The sequence below is a fragment of the Juglans regia genome, chromosome 12, assembly GCF_001411555.2.
Source record: "Juglans regia cultivar Chandler chromosome 12, Walnut 2.0, whole genome shotgun sequence".
In the NCBI taxonomy this organism is placed as follows: Eukaryota; Viridiplantae; Streptophyta; class Magnoliopsida; order Fagales; family Juglandaceae; genus Juglans; species Juglans regia.
Window position 1 is genome coordinate 26,017,854 of NC_049912.1, and position 18,040 is coordinate 26,035,893.

The window sequence follows — 18,040 nt, forward strand, 5'->3', positions numbered from 1 at the left end:
CCAATTAACATGAGCAATGACTGGCTTGGCTCAAATACGTACCAGCATCAGGAGGTCTGAGCCCTTCGTGTTCAGCGAAGAGTTTGAAAATTCAACATGGCGCTCCAATACCAGCTTTCAGTTAAATACCCTGAATTCCTAGATTGTGTTAATACCACCAGTATCGCTCTCTAGCTAATTTCATCCTTGAAATTGCTGCTGACGAAGATCACGTTAAGTACTTCCAAACAATAGAGATTTTGATGTCGATCGAGATTCTATTGCATATATAGGAAAGACACACAAGCTCCATTAAGTTAAGCTACTCATCATCCTACACACCACACATTTGGTGTGTGATGTGGAGATGATGACTAGAATTTTTTTAAAGAATGACTAATTATTCTTTTGTTTACATGCATTGACGTCGTTGAAATGTTCGATCTTTTCGAAAAACATCGGCAAAGAAAATTGTTATCGCTGTGTACGTACGTACATGGCTGCATATATTTGTGATCTCCAAGCTAAGCTAAATTCATGCACGCATGAAAAATGAACTAACACGTGAGGATTGAAGTCTTGATCATAAATCTGATGATCATCATGTCTCACTAATTATAAATTAGTAGTCGAAGTCTTGAGTTGTTCAGTACTTTTCGTTATATATATAGTTTGTATCAATATTTTCGGAAACACGATCATGATGATCACTAACCAAATCTGAAATACCTTAAATACAATTTACAGGTCTATTTTATGAAGGTTAATGATGAATCCTTTTAATTAATTCGAATGTGTTGATCTTTCTGTTCAAAATTTCTGCTAATTCTTAATTTTGAAATAAATTACGAGTAAAGGTACAAACTTTATATCTTTCCATTTCCGGTTCATGATATTAATGTTTAGATTTCTTTCAAGATGCTGATGTAGAATCCAATGTCCATGAAGCTGAATAAAGTTCAGTGAAGGTTAATGACCATAGCTCGAGAATTTTTAAGTTGTGTTTGTTAAGTGAAGTAGCCTCAAATTACTTTTTCACTACTATTAATTATTTTTTTACTAATATTCGCAAATCATTTGAGAATATCCCCTCATCATCCAAACGTAGTCTTAATCGCTCTGTAGCTTTACGTAAGAAAATAAATAAACAAGTCAAAGTGTTGTGTGTATACAGTGAGTTGAATCAGTGAGTTCAAAACAAGGTACAAATTCCGTTTGTCTCGATTGATCGGGCAAACGGAATTTTTATCCCTTCCACCCGCAGATCCGGCCAAGATCAATATCAAAATAAAGATTTGACCAAAATCTACCAAAAAAAAAAAACTCAAACTATAAAACATATATCTAACTTGAAAATACAATTCTAAGTTGAGAACACAAAAAATCCAAATGAAAAATATAGATCTAGCTCGAGTGACTCGCGGCCATTGCTAGAGGAGTAAGAAGAAGAAGAAGAAAAGCATGGGAAGAAGGTAGCTTGGAGAAGAGAAAAAATGAGAGAAGAAAATACAAGAGACTTGGAGGCGTTGGCAGAATGGAGAGAGTCAATTTTTTTTTTCTTTGCTTAAATAGTAGGCATACAAGGCATACAAGCGGATGAGGTAAAAATCAAAGAAGATGAGCATGGGAAGAGGATAGTTTATAGAAGAAAAAAAAATGAGAGAAAAGAAAATACAAGGGACTCAGAGGCGCTAGGATAATAGAGAAAGTCACTCAATTTTTTTTCTTTGCATAAACAGTAGGCATACAAGTGGACAAGATAAGAATCGGGATGGTGGGTACCCTACCCGAAACCCAGCCACTTAAAATTGTAAATTTAAGCTACCCACCAGCACCCTTGCCTGGGGCGGGTGGGTTGCCTGCCTGTCCCGCCCCCCACCCCTAGCTAGTAACAACCCAGAAACGATCACCATTTAAGTTGCCACATCTCTTAACTTCCAGACTACTTGTCTGAAAAATTAAAGTGGATGAAAAGATGTAGTTTTTATTATTATTTTTAGATCATAACAAGTAATCAGTATTTCATCACGTAGATACTTACCGATATCGTGTAGCATAGGATGTAGTTTTGCTCTGTTGCATTCTCTCTCTAATTAACCATGCCAAGAAGAGAAAAAGAACTTATTCTCTCTAATAATGTTCTTCCGTTGATTGCTCTTGATTATGATGATTGGCTTGAAACGAATTCTTAACGGATTTAGATTTTTTTCTATTGACTTGATTTTTGACTTTCTTGCATGAGTTTTCAACTTAATTGTGAGTTCAATAGATTTCATTCTTACGGGTTCATATCATTTGGACCGTTCTGTATTATACGTGTGTGTGTGAGCGCGTGCGTGCGTGTCTTGGAAGATGACCAACGGCTTGCGGTTCAGTTCTGGTGATCACTAGACCAAGACCATGCACATTGCACAATCGGAGGATCACTTTGGAAGGCGAGTTTAATTTGCAGCAATCCCAGAAAATTAAGCTTGACCGTAGAGCTCCCTTAGATCTTCGACAGTCTTCATTGGGTCATTAAATCGAGACTTTATAACGATTTAAGGAAGGTTCCAAGTACTCACATTTGAGTTTATAATTAATTGATGTTAAATTAAAGCATTATTGATGGAAAATATTACATACCATATATGTACGTTCACCCTCATCTTACTACAATGGATTGATATTATTTATAACTTATGAATTTTTCTTTCAAATAATAAGAGATGATTCAAAGATATTAAAAAAACAGAGAAACAAAAACTATGTACCTCGGTCAGGACTCAGATCATGACTCCCTTCACCAATAATTTTTCGAAAAAATAACTCTCATGCGTCGGCCGCTCATGAAGGCAGAGTCGTTGCTGATATCTATTGGACCTCCTGGAATGGAGTACTGCCTTGAATCCTTCTTGCATATCAATGGGAAGAGTCCTCGATCGGCTATTCTTTTTTACTTCTTCTTTTCTTTTTTCTCAATACGTCACTTTGAGACTCTAGCCACGTCCCATAATGGCCATGCGTATTAATTATTTGATGTATATTTGATTGACCTACTTTGATCGAGAAATTTTGTATATATTTATTAATTTCTTATTTCATGCCTTCAACACAGCTTGTATTTATTTACATATCTTCTTATGTGTGAAAGATCCGATCCCATCCGCCTTCAGACACACCGCCATGGCCCCCCACCAGATTCAGCCCTCACCACCACCGTCAGCCGCACATTTTGTTTTTATTTTTCATATTCTTAACATCGTTGCTCAAAACGACAAAAAACGATATTAGATAAGCCTACACGCCACTCAAACATACATCAATATTGTATCATACCAAACGTTCATAACCTAACCTATTTTACCTCTTCAAATCTTTAGAACCAACCAATATATTATTAACGACTTTCAATAGTTATATATGAGCCTTAGATCTCGTTTGGATAGTGAGATGAAATGAAATGATCTGTAAATAATAGTAAAATGAATTGTAAATAGTAGTAAAATAGTTTAAGTTAAGATGTTTTATGAAGATTTGAAAAATGAGAGAAAAAAAGTTAAATAAAAATATTATAAAGTTAAAATATTATTAGAATATAATTTTTGGTGGTGCTAGTCCCACAGCTGAGAGCTCCCACTGGGGGCTCCCGCTAGTTGTTTTTTGGTTTTTTTTTTGGTTTTTTTACATGTATTTTTTAACACTTTTAAATATTTTTTAAAAAATAAAAAAATCACAATATTATTAAAAAATACTTACTTAATCATTAAGTAAAATAAATAATAAAAAATAAAATAAAAAAGTCCCAATGATAACTTCCAGCGGGAAGACTAGCATTTTTCACGATTTTTTAATATTATTTTTTGTTTTGGGATTTGAAAAAATTAAATTATTTTTTTTGTTTTGTTTGAAAATTTGAAAAAATTGTAATGATTAAGTAATGATTAGATGAAAATATTGAAGATTTGAAATTGAAAATTGTTTTTGTTTGTGATGTTTAGATATTGAGATGAAATGTAATGAGATAAAATGTGATGAGAGGCTCTTGCTATCCAGACTGAGTCTTAACCTATCGTCTTTTATAGGCTTAATTTTATTTTTTTCTGTTTAAAAATCATTAAAAACATAAAAATATATGTGACATCGTTGTCATACTAAGATCTGATTGACAATATATAATTTTATATAAGCTTGGAGTTATATTATTTTTTCGTGTACCATACAAAGCTTGTTTTTGTATAGAAATATGATAATTTAGTCAATTGCCAATTGTTACAACCTACCTTTTATTTTTTCAATATTTCACTCAATTATCTTCGGCCTGCCTTAAAGAAAAGTTATGATAATTTCGTCACCAGTTACAAAGCCATGATTATAATTTTGTGGAGGTCAGACCTTTTGGGATTAAACAAATTGTTGGGTTTAAATTTTTCTGATCAACAACCTTAGCAATTGGCAGAAAAGACAGGACTCGCAGGCTAAAGCCTTTTCACCCAAGTGAAAAGAACCGAAGATTACATCCCCAAGCAAGAATGTTCATCCGGATCCAGACCCGGATGCAAATAGATATTCGTTTACTGCGTCTGCCTCTATCCGGGGCGGATGTATCCAACATATTCTGGATATATAAGAGCAAATATCTGCATAAGACAATGATCCATTTGCCATGAAGGAAGATGATCCTTTCACGTGTATGTGGGAAGAGTACAATAAACTATCACTCAGTTATGTGTTTCCGAAGACTGCATGTCAAATGACAATGAGTTGACTATTGTTAGAACAATAGAGAGTTCACAGTTCAACTTAAGAATTAGCTCAAAACTCGAAATACAAAAGGACTTGGCGGGTATTGTATACGAGGGATTCTAAACACAGGTTGTAATAGAATGTAAACTGCATAACAAAACAGAACAGTGGAATAAAGCATCTTTCCTCAAGGACGCAATCAACTAAAGAGTAGAACAGCTTCGGCCAACCAAAAAAAAGGGTGTGCAATCTGATAGTTTTATGCCAGAGATGTACAAGAATCTTGGGTCATTGTAATTGAATATTTTACTTTAATTGACTTCTAGATCTGTTGCCCTTTCTGATCCTCGGTTCATTTGGATTCTCATGATAGCTCACAGGAAGAATTCTCATGGAAGTGCGTGAACCATTAATGAACAGGCCGTATTTGCAAAATCAATTGGATGGGAAACTCGCAAAGCCACAGATATAAACTGTTTCCATGAACAGATGTGAAGAACATCATTTTCTCTAATAAAATGCAACAAAAACTGAAATCAAACAGATTTACTTGTTGATAAGTCATGGTTGGCTTAGGAAAGAAAGATCACTAAACGTTGTCATGATAATTCTTCCATGATGTCTAACATGTTAAATATACACATATGTCAGTAGCAGAAAGAAAAAAATTTTGAGGAAGCCATGCAACATTGGCAAAAGGGGTTTCCTCTGCTATCAGTTATAAGCCTTGTAGTTTAGACATAAGATAAGGTAATCAACAGGAATTCAGAAAGAACAAGATGAAAGAATATCCCAATCAACATTTACCACATTGACAAATGCCCGATGCTCCAATCAAGTAACAATTCATATTTTTCTCATAATCCACCAAAGAATGTAAATTCGAAAAAACCCCTTAACAACATATGCCGCCTCCGTAAAGACTTCCAAACTCGATCTCGAAAAAACCATGCGTGCCGCCGAAATAGAACAATCGATGCGAAGATCGACATAACCGAAAATTTCAATTCAAGAACAGCTCTCGTATCTGTCCTAGAGCTTCAGAAGCTGCCTTCTCTTGAAAACCAAGAACCCCACCACGCCAATTTGAAGGATCGCAGCGATACCCACAAACAAAAGCCCAATCGTTTTCCCTGTATTGGTGATTTGCTCCCGAGGCGGTGGCGACAGGTTTCTTGGGCTATGATTGGACCCGTTATCGGCCTCTGTCTGCCACTTGTGTGGTGGTGGCGGTCTTGAATTATATGATGGAGGCGGCGGTGGAGGTGTCGATTGAGGTTGTTGTAGTGGTGGAGACGGAGACGGAGGAGGCGGTGGAGACGGAGGCGCAGGCGGAGGCTGTGGAAGAGGTGGTGGAGGTGGTGGTGGAGGTGGAGGCGGAGGGGGAGGGGGAGGCGGAGGGGGAGGAGGAGGCGGAGGCGGAGGCGGAGGTGTTGCGGGAATGTTTACGCCATCTTCTGATGGGGACTGAGCAAGGAGAGGAAGAATGCTAATGGCGAAGCCAAAGATTAGAAACACCAAGGCTAGCGATGGTTGTCCCATGGAAAACGTGACGACAACCACAAAACAACAGCTACACAGACAATCAACAGTTTTCTTTTTCTTAATTGGGGTTTGGATTGCGGATTACAGAGCCTTCTTCCATCTGGGTCCAAACCCAAATGATTAGATTCCTCTTCTGCAGCTCTGAATTCAAGATACTTGGCCTGCCAAAGAGATAGAATTTGACCTTAGGAATAGTTTTTGAATCTGGGTATCTATGATTTCTTATAACCATGAAAAATCAACCAAATGGGTCGAATGAGTTTGGTCCCCAAACGGTTGATTACTTGGTCTTTAGCTTTGATTCAGAAACCTCCCACAAACATTCGGTACTGGAGGAGAGGTCTAGGGCTCAGGGATAAGCTCGATTTCTTCGAATCTGGGTGTTAGTGATTCCAAACTTTTGGAGGATTCAGAAACAATGGGTCAAGAAATCAATACCGGGTTTGAATCTGGGTGTTTGAGATTTTCCTTCTCTCAATAGTTCTGAGGAATCGGAAGAAAAGGTCCAGCGGGTGAATGACAAAGGCATTGATGAATGGGAACGCTTAAAGAGGAGGTCGTGAGCATTGAGGAGGTTTCTTCTGCAACCTTCAAAGAAATGTAGAGAAAGAGAGTCTCTGTGGGCTTCAACGGTCGGGGGATAAGTTTGAGATTGATTACCTGGACCTAGAAAAAGGACGTTTTTACAAGCTGTTTTTAGGAGAGAGAGAATAAACTGCATGCACAACAATACAAAGCGCACAAGCAGAAAGTGGTTTTCACCATTTATGTGATCCGACTCCGTAGTTTTCTTTGTTTTTCCGAATAGGAAGATGAATTAGGGACACTACGTTTGGATCATGTGGGCCCAAGGGACTGGGTATCATGGTTTTGGTCCTTTTTGCCGTAGAATGATGTTGAAAGTGGACCGTTGGGCCTATCACACGACATAGATCCTTGAATCAAACCCCCTCCCTCAATTTTAGTGACATTCGAGATGCAGCCATAATAATATTTCATGCTAAGATATCGTAGTTTTGCACATGAGAACATAAACTTAAGCGAGATACTAATATTTCTCTTATTCTTTTATCTTAAACTGTTTATTTTAGAACATGATCGAACAGAGAAAGATCAAAAGCCGGATGGTGGGTGCATGATCGTAACTTTTGGTCTATATAAGTGTGTGTATGTATATGTATAATATATATAGATATATATATATACACACACGTATATATATGATCTGTCCACCATCAAATCAGGTTCAACCAAATTAAAGCACAGAACCTGAAACATCTATGATCTATCTATATATAGCTGGTGAAAGTATCAATTATAGCTGGTGAAAGCCATGGCACTTCCCATGGAGGAGAATCCGAAACAGTATTAGTACTGGTAGCTGATCAACCCTATTTTTTATTTATTTAATGAGTAAACAATTTTATTTTAATAATATTGTGAAATTTTTTTTAATATTCAAAAATATAAAATATATATATAAAAAAAAATACAAATACCTCTCCATAGCAGGGTAGGAGGCTAATTGCTAGGCTTACTAATAACGTACGATTTTTTATTATTTTTTTAACATTTTTAATCATTTAAAAAAATTAAAAAAATATATAATTTTATTAATAATCACTTCTTTAATCATTAATTAAAATTAAAAAATTAAAAAAATCAAATACAAAAAGAATAGTAGAATGATGGTAACCCTATCATTATTTTAATTTTTATAAAATTAAATTTATTTTTAATTAAATTATATGATTACATTAATTGATTGAATTTATTTATTCTACATTATGCAAGAATATTATGTTATAAGATTTTTAATCCAGATTTAAAGAGTAAAGGGAAAAAAAGAATTACTTAGACAATAAAACAATAGTAAAATAAGTATAAATGTATCATTCATTAATAAGAAAATTCTATCGTTATCTATGTGACACCCTTCTGCTCCGAATCTGTCTCTAATTTTTTGTTTCCCTGCAAAACTCTCTCAATGTCTGTACATATAGATTGAAAGCATAGTAGCTTCTATTTAACATATATTAATTTCTTATGTAATATATTTTTCTATTTCAATATTTATTCGAAATTCCAAAAAAGAGTGATCATCTTTCAAATTATAGCGTCTAATAATATATATATATATATATATCTATTATATTTTGTTGGAACATGAAACTTGTTGGTTTATATCATACGCATGCGTGCGCTTGCTTAATCAAGGTTGGCTTAACTAAAATTGGCCGTGATGTTGCTGCTCAGCCAGGTTAATACAAATATTAGTGCTACAATTGATACAATTGAAGATATTTTATAAAAATAAATTTATAAATTGACGTGATTTGATATGATTAATTAGATTTATTTTATAATAAAATAATTTTATAATCTTACGTATTATATTAAATTATATAAATTTATTTTTATAAAATATTTTTATGATTAAAGCATTTATCTTATCTATTATTTGAGTTAGATATTTTGTTCGCTAGTTTATTAAAAGATGTAAATTCAATTTGAACTCATAATCATTATCTGGATAATGTTAAAAGTGCCAAAATCTAATTACTCGAGACGCACTTTAAGAAACTCAAAAGAAAAACACGTAAATACAAGGCAGCAGCTGGCACCAAAGCATGTACTATCTATATGTAGTGTGTAACTAGGAGCAGTGCTCTTTGAACTGAATGGCTTTACATGACCGCATTTTATATATAAAAAATTTTATTCATCATTCTCACATATTATATATTATTTTTTTTTAAATTTTTATTTTTATTAAATATGTAATATATAAATGATGAATAAAAGAATTTTATAAGTTTAAAAAGAATAAAAATAAAAAATAAAAAAAATATCGTCTGTAGTACTAAAGATGATGAATAGCAAAGCTCCCTATCTCGGATTTCATCCCAGCCCGAAAGAAATTAGAAAGCATTAGATGGCCTGTTAAGAATCCTAAAAGCGATTCATGGAATCTACCATCCATCCAGGCTATACAACATACATACTAATTCCTGTTTTGTGAAATCTTTAATTAGTATCCTGATTCCAGCTTCCTTCCTCTTTCTGATCACAATATTCCACAATAAATTAATGCACGCAAACATGGGGGCCTGAGGCTAGCTGAGGAACCAGAGAGAGAGAGAGCCACATTTGATCAGCGTATAGGCATGCCGTCATTACCGTGGCTGGCAGTATCGATCCCCGCTGCTACTGAGCTAATTTCTCACTCTAATTTGGCCCTTGCAGCGATCGGGAAGTAGACTTACATGATATATATAGTTACTTCCAAACTCATTAGTATTATTACTGAGAGTAATATTAGATATAAGTCTCAAATAGACAAGTTTCGTATAAATTTTTTATAAAAAAATAGGTTCTATTAATAAAGAATAGTTTTTTTTACACTTTTTTAATATGGGGTCTATATTTTTACAAGGGTTTATATAGGACTTGTCTATTTGAAACTTGTACAAATAATTTCTCTATTACTAATTGTTCCATAAGAACATCTTAGGCTTTGTGGATTTCACGATTGCGGGTCTCTACAAGCCACAAATGTTTCATCCGGCCTGTTGATGTTTGTGTTTGTATTCCCGGGCGGCTGAGGTTGTAATTGTTCCTCTTGTTGGATGCGGTACACATGCACCATCTTGTCGCTCAAATCATCCGAGGGCTGATCAGTACTGCTTGTCATGGCCAAAAGGGGTTGCAGGGATGTTGTATTTGATGGGGCACAATTAGAACTACTGCAGTCTTCGAGGGAATTAGTACTTTTTGGCGAACGTTTTTTGAGGTTGCCGGCAATCAGGTTGGAGCTTGAGCAAATCCTCTTCACGTCATACCTCTCATATCAAAGTTTGTGACTACACTGCTTCCCCTAAACTTTATTATTGCTGCAATATCGTATGCCTCGGCTGCTTAATTCCTCTTGAGCCTAGATAGTAATTAATCATGACAAGTACACATTTATGTAAAGAAATGATAAGTTTTTATTGTACTACGTACGGCAATTATGATGAATAGTATGGAAAAGAGAAAACAAGAAAAACACAGAATTTAACGTGTTTTTACAGTGTGCATACATTCACAGGAGCGAGAGTTGAATTTTCACTAAATATCAAATTAGGGTTACATCATATGTATTATCACTAAACCTTAGCCGTACAAGAGATATTAGAAAATTCCACTAATACCTTTGTACCGTTGTTCCGCTTGGTATGCTACGCTCCCCTTACTTCGCTTCGCTTCACTCTCGACATCAACCTGCTTTTTCTATATATGTGTTCCATTCCATATGAGCCACATACTACAACAATTTTCGTAATATGCTTCCTATTATTATTTTGGGAGCTGAGGTGTATTATTTATAGATGAATCTACACATGATCTGTTACAAAGTTTACAGATTAATTGATCTTGTTCAAACCAAGACTCATAGTCGGGATTTGAGAAAGGAGCTTCGGGGGGAGAGGATGGGGGTTAGAACTGTGGAGGTATGATGACTGCCATTAAAAAAGCAATAAAGTTTCTGGCCACGTCGGTAATGAAGGAGTTGGACTTTCCAAGAGTGGTAGTTGTCACGATTTAGATTTAACTTAGGGTGATCTGATGGGTAGGATGAATGAGAGAGGCTAGCTGAAGGGAGAGACATGGACGAGAGAGGCAGGGATTAAACAAGAATGCAGACTGGCATGGCATAAAAGATTTGCTTCATATATGTATATTTTATAAGCTTAAACGAGTTAACATCTAAAAGTAAATACCATCGACTTGTAAATACATGATTGAACATCTAAATGCATATATATATATATATATAGACTTGACAAAAATTAATAGCTGATACTGATATAGGTAAGTCATAGAACTCTGGAAACTTTCTTGTCGTGATATTATGATTTTTTGCTAATATTTTTATAAAATTTGTATATACATATGTTTATTATTAATAACATTATTTCCTCCATTCTCTTTAAGCACTTTAGATATTCTCATTATAAATGTAGATATGATAATAATGTAAGAAATAATAAATATGAAATTATTTGAATTTATACAAACTTAAACAAATCAAGTCAAGTTTTATACAAGTTGTATCAAATCGGTCATAACTTTCTATTCACGAAGAGAAGTATAAATGCATTTTATACAAGTTTTATATAAATTTCCCGCCACCCAAACAGAGACAGCTTGTTGAAAAGTATATATGCATTTTAAAACCACCGTTATAAGGCTTAAAGCATGGGTTTGGGCCCATAAAACATATCCAATGCAAAGCAGTGAGGTGATAGGGCTTGGGTATTAGGCAAACCGAACCCATGAAACAAGGGCCCACTTAATTATCAACAGTATTATTGTTTTTGGATATAAATTCTCTTTTAGTTCTTTCAAGTAATCTCGGTGAGTTTGCAGAGGGCATTATTTGACTGTTGAGTCATTGCACTTCCTTGTTAAGAAAACTCTTGGGGTTCTATAATCATCCAAAATTCTTGCGGTACCAATCATATATGATCGAGTTGCGAGCTGTATGGATTTGGGTTTATACTAACAAGCTTTTATCATTAGTCAAAATAGATATTAAGATCCCTCCTTTAAGTTCTTTTTTGAACTTAAGCAGCCAGATAAAAGAAATAGACACATCAATTAGATCATATAATATGTATTATTATGCTCATAAAGATTTCGAGTAACATTAAATATTGTATTGATATGTATATCTATCTCTCACTTGAATCTCCCAAATTTGAATAAGAATTTGAGGAGATATATATATATATATATACATATATTTTTTTTTCTAGAATTGAGGGTTTCTAGTGCTATCGAAGGTTTTCACTTTGCTAGATCAAAGAGGTCTGAGGGTTTAGCAATCATCCCGAAAGAGCAAGTTTACGTGTGCTACTCTCAGGGGCGGAACTAGGATTTAGTGTCTGGGGGACCGATCGGCAAAGTGTGCGGTACATATCAACATAAATAATATGTATTTTTTGCACGTGACTATATATATAAAAAAATAATCATACGTCATAAAATTATACAATTATTCTTAACTTACTCATATTTTTCTAAATTTTAAGAAAAAATTATAGATCAAGAATAAACTTAAAAAGTACCTAATTAATGATATAAAAGTCGTTAGATTTTTATTGTATAATTTGTATAATTGCATTACTATTAATAATTAAACAAAAAAAAAAAACATGTGAATAACTTATAAATTCTTCACAAAAGGAAATAAATTCTTCACATGCTCTATCTATATCTCTAGAAACTTCTCATCAATCATCCCATATGCAAGAATCTTCCGGATTTTTTTAACTATTAGATAAATTCTCTTGAAGCGTCTAGCTACTTAATTGATTAATATGTGGTTAAAAACATCTCAAAAGTTGTAAAAGTAAGATTATGTATAGGTGATAGACAAGAAACTCAATGAAGTACTCAAGAATATCCTAGATGAGAAAAAAAATTTATGTAACTATGTAAATTCAGAAAGACGAGAAAAATTTTTATGATATCATTGATATGAAACTAAATAAGCTGCACAATGCACATTAAAGGCAAACAAAGAGAGATAGAGATCAAATATTTTACGTTTCTACTTTTCGTGTCTATGGTGTTGGGGGTAGACTTCCGCGTTCTATGGATTTTTTCTTGCTTTGCCTTTTCTCAATCTCAAATCTGAAAAAAGAATTGTTTCTGCTCTCTCTCAAATCCATTCGGTCTTGTAAAAGAAGTGGCATTTGGCTGGGGTAGGCTTTTTAGCATGTCGCTACTTTCTCAAGTTGTGATGTCAGTGCTACTCTCAAAGTTGTTTGGCTGTGTCAATGCTACACTCTTATCTAAAATGGTGAAAGCTGAAAGAAGAAAGCACATTGTACGTGTTATGCAAGTTAGACTTTTAGTATGTCAAATCAAGGCTATTATGTTAATGAATTTAAAGATATTTGATTAATACACTGTGTTTGAGGTTACAATCTACAACACAGTTCTATATTTTCGTTGAGGTCACAAGAGGAGGCCGGAGGGGCTGTGAAAAAGAGATGAGAGCATGTTTGTTGTCAATGAACTTGACATCAGGCAAAGAATTCGTATCGTAGAGAGCCGAATGAGGACACATAACTCTCTTCTCTCAACTCAATGCTTTTCTGACCCTACTATGACATTATTCAAACACAGAGCTGTCACAGAATTTTGTCATTTAATCATTTTGGTTTTGATAACCAATCCACGTTAGCTGCCTATTTCCCATTTTCAGCTTACACTGCATGTGATCTCTCTCTCACTCTCTCTGAGTCAGTAAATTTGGTACCCACTTTCTGAAAGTGGCTCGATCGAACAGTCTAAAAAGCAGATTTTCTTTTGCTAGTTTTTCACATAGAAAGGGAACCGATGAAGTTTTCTCTATAAATGGTTTCTGGTCCAAGAATTTAGTCACCTAACCCTTGATCAATTAAAGTAAACATCAAACCTGATATCGACTTTAGGCAGACCTTTCTTTCTTTTTGTCTGATTTCATCGAGAATTAGAAATCGCATGCAGGCTTTCTGTAGCAAATCAAGAATTCATTAGAATAATGCAAACAGCATTCTTTTGCAAACGTAGTAGCTTACACACTCCACAGTCATCTCAGCCGCCACTGATCCATATAGTAGCTGGTCTGGTTGAAGGACTCGATGAATCAATGATGCATCCATGATTGAAATTATTAAGGACCATCTGAAATTAAGCCCCGCATGTTAGTCAAACATCTTCAACTACTTCCAATTTACAATATGGGGGGGGATTGATTTAATGATGTTTTCGACGTTTTTATAGTATAACGTGTCGCACATTCGCGTGATGCGCGGTTGATTATTGAGTAATCAAAACGCAATTTCTCAAATCATCCAAGAAGAAGTAAGATAAAGTTATATTATAGTGTTTGGTTGGTTTATGGCTTTTTTTTTATACTTAGATTTGGATTTTTTATTTTTTTTTAATATCTGTAACCTCAGATATTGGTCGTTGGCTTGGTGTCTATGTTTTTTTTTAGGTTTGAGTTTTGGTCTTTCTTAAATATTTGTAATCTCCATATCCCCAATTATAACTACAATTTTCTTTTGCTATAAATAAAGATTATCAATAAAATTAGAATACTGTCTTTAAAAAAAAAAAAAACCAGACGAAGTGTCTCGGACCTTCAAAATCCGAAGTTGCATAACCTTTAAAATGACCTTTCCAATCATATGATTTTGAGTTTTTCATGCACTCACTATGGGGTTCTCAATCTCCCCTCTCTGTGGCTCTGAAAAGTTACGTTTTTCAGCCTAAAAGTGCTAGCTGCAGCTAAACCCTTAGCATATTCCCTTTTGACACAAACCTTTTAGAACCAATGTGCATAGGCTTTGTTATAAATCTTGCACATGCAAAAAGGAAATTGTACAGATTGAAATCACTATTTTTTTCTTTTTTTTACCTACCATGGCTACTACATGACAAAGCTATCCTACTCTACTCTGAGTATCTAATGATTTTACCATATCCATCTGATCTGTTCATCTTTACTCACTAATTATGATGCTTTTTGTTAGCTTTTATGCGCACTGACTGCCTTCTTAGTAGCATCGAGCATGTAAAAAAATTTACTGCACTCGTATCGCTCAATTACTAAGCCCATGATCAGAGGGATTTTTTCTTTATGCACTTGCAAATTTCATATCCCATTTTTAGACACATGACACACAGATAAAAGCGGCAGCTGAGGCTCTTCTCCTCCACCAAGAAAGGTAGATAATAGGAAGAACCAGAGCAAGCTCCCCGATCTTCTCAAAACCTCTCTCTCTCTCTCTCTCTCTCCAACTTTAGAGGCATCTTTCAACGTAAGATAATGGCTTCCACGACAGACAAGTCAATCAAAAAAGAAGTTTCCAGATTAGAAGCCAAGAATAAGATCTACACTAAGAAGGAAGTCAGCAAGGGAGCTTGGACTGCAGAGGAAGATCGGAAACTGGCAGAGGTCATTGAAATCCATGGTGCAAAAAGGTGGAAGAAACTTGCAGATAAATCAGGTCTTTGTTCATTCCTGCAGTCGAAGTCTTAACTATTAAATAACTTCACTGTATTCTCTTAGAAAGAAGAAGAAATCTTCCTAAATTTGATCATTAAGCTTAACAGGTCTGTGCTTGTTGAAGGTCTGAATCGATGCGGTAAGAGTTGTAGACTGAGATGGCTGAATTACCTGAGACCCAACATCAAGAGAGGGAATATATCTGCCCAAGAAGAGGATTTGATTCTGAGGCTCCATAAACTACTGGGAAACAGGTATAGTTCACATGTGAAAAACATGACTAACTTTAAATACGATCAAGTCTGCATATCTTGAATTTTCTTTTCTGCGTATATTTCTTTTAGGTGGTCTCTGATTGCTGGAAGATTACCGGGACGAACAGATAATGAGATAAAGAATTACTGGAATTCTCATTTGAGCAAGAAAATAAAACAGGAGAAACAGAGAGGAGCTGCTACAGTAGAAGGCTGCAATGCTCAGGAAAATAAAGCGGAAGAGAAAGTCAATGTAGAAATGAGAGAGGAGGAAAATTCAGCCGGGGGAGTTGCAGACTCAGAAAAAATCAAATTTGATGTAGATGAGTTCTTTGATTTCTCTAATGAAAGTGCGTTGAATTTAGAGTGGATTAGCAAATTCCTTGAACCGGATCAAGACTTCAATGATATTATATAAATTCCATATATAAGCTATTTGTTTTCTCCCCGTGAACCCAGTGAAGTTCATGCTGATCATCAGAGATGTATGGAATTTTCTTGGTTTATCGACTCTTTTTTTTCCCTGTTGTTACCCTCATTTTTGAAGTTTCTCGTTTGTCTTTTATCCGACAGTAATACAGGTAAACAACATGGCTAGGCCTAGCTAAATCTTTTAGAAAAAAGAGAGAAGAGGAGCACTAAACTGCAGACTCTGGCATTTAATCCTCGTTCGGTGGTGACAGATTCTCTCTCTCTCTCTCTCTCTCTCTCGGCAAGTTGTCGAGGACAAAACCACTCATGATATGGAAATTCATTTCGAAGAGAAAGTAGCAGAATGCATTGTATTGTTCTTTGCATAATCAATAGCATTTGTACCAAGTTATAATATTTTAAAGGGACCAACAAAGCACTCTCACTAACACAGGATTACTGCATTATTTATACCTTCTGTAGGAAAAATATGTTATATTAGGTCAAGCTTTTGAATTTATAATATTTTTCTTTATTTTTCACAAAAAATGCTGGGACTTTCCAGAAAACTTTTGCCAACCCTATTGGGGGCCTCTCTCTCGTTGGACGCATTTCATTGGACTATCGCTTGAAACCTACCAATATCTGCCTCTGTTTTGATCTACTCCGGTATGCTAGCGCAGGCCAAGTTTAAACCATGCATGGCATTTTTGTTGGATAAAATACCAACAAGATTAAAGAAAATACAAGTTAAAGAAAAACAAAAAAATTAAGATTAAAAAAAAATATATAAATTTCAGTAAAGTATCTAATCCGGGATTATTAAGGGTCTTTTAGTAAAATATGATCTTTCATTAAATTCTACAAGGGAGCTAATGATCAAGGATCTTAAGGGCCTTTTGGTAAAACATGATCATTCATTAAATTCTACAAGAGAGCTATACGTTAAATGATCAAAAATTTTATAATTAGATAGTCACTTATTATAATAAAATACATATATTGAGGAGCAGTTAAATAGACAATTCATTCGCCTTCAATCTTTCAATCCAAAAGACTAAAAGAGGTTTCTCGAAAACGACCTAATTAAAGCATTAATGTTTGTCTCCACACGAGTGCCATCATTTTCTTTGTTGGAGGGTGGATTACTTGAAGATATTTTCGAGTTTACACTTTGATAATTCAGCCTGCGATCGTCTGCCACACAGACATTGCCAAGTTGACGATGCCAAAGACATTTCCGAGCTTATAAACATAATTTCGGTCGTTCCTTGCACTCCCGGAAAAGAAAAATCATAATATATATAAACGTTGGATTAAAAATGAACGTAAAAAACCCATGAAATTGGGAAACTAAACAGTTTTTGGATCTTCTTAGGCCTCGTTTGGAACTTGGAGAAGTTCAATCTAATTTTAATTTGAGTCTAATATTCAAACACTCAACTCTCAAATCATTAAACTTATCTCAACTTAAAACTTCATTACACGCAGAATCTACAATCTTTTTTAACTTCTCATGAATATATATCTTTAAATTTATCTTAACATTCAAACACATCTAAATTCATTTTAGGTGGATTCTATAAAATTCACTCCACCATCTCAATTTATTATTATTTATAAAAAAAAATTCAACTCATCTTAATTCAATTAAAGATCCAAAACTTTGTTTGGATGGTAGACAACTATTGTCTCTCTCTTTTTTTATGATTTCTTTCATGCTTTGTCAACTTGGAAATTCCTTTATATACTTCATGAGTCATGATTAACAAACAGGTTCACAGCCTGCAAATATTGTATCCATCGATCATCTCATAAAAGCTCAACCTACCCGACCAACTTCGATACTCGCTAGTGCACCTAAATCAATTAACGATGGGATGGTCATATTCGCAAAAAGAGTTCTGTTGCTATCCATAGCTAGGCTGTGGCCCGTGGGGCTTTGTTGTCTTCTTCCTCCCAATTATTAAGATCTGCAGAATGCAAAATGGCTTGATCAGTAGAGTGAAAGCCGGGTCGTGCATGATGTTACATATGGCACTAGCTTTCCGTGTTGATCAGCACAGCATGTCCTTTC

The 18,040-nt window shown here is 34.7% G+C and overlaps 2 protein-coding genes across 3 annotated transcripts; one reads left to right on the plus strand and one right to left on the minus strand.

Annotated features, from left to right (window-relative positions):
* Nucleotides 1-5,289: 5,289 nt before the first annotated feature.
* Nucleotides 5,290-6,990, minus strand: LOC109000869 (leucine-rich repeat extensin-like protein 3). Its single transcript, XM_018977886.2, has one exon. It carries the CDS (start codon nt 6,244-6,246, stop codon nt 5,737-5,739), a length of 510 nt encoding a protein of 169 aa, XP_018833431.1. The 5' UTR covers nt 6,247-6,990; the 3' UTR covers nt 5,290-5,736.
* Nucleotides 6,991-14,887: 7,897 nt separating this feature from the next.
* LOC109000871 (transcription factor MYB114-like) lies at nt 14,888-16,419 on the plus strand. Of its 2 annotated transcripts, XR_001997786.2 has the most exons (4): nt 14,888-15,299; nt 15,423-15,552; nt 15,643-16,037; nt 16,126-16,419. XR_001997786.2 is itself a non-coding variant. In XM_018977888.2 (3 exons), the coding sequence occupies exons 1-3, from the start codon at nt 15,119-15,121 to the stop codon at nt 15,968-15,970; spliced, it is 639 nt and encodes a 212-aa protein (XP_018833433.1). In that variant the 5' UTR covers nt 14,888-15,118; the 3' UTR covers nt 15,971-16,419. The 2 variants fall into 2 exon arrangements, 1 of the variants encoding a protein (XP_018833433.1); XM_018977888.2 differs by having other exon boundaries at nt 15,643-16,419.
* Nucleotides 16,420-18,040: the final 1,621 nt, after the last annotated feature.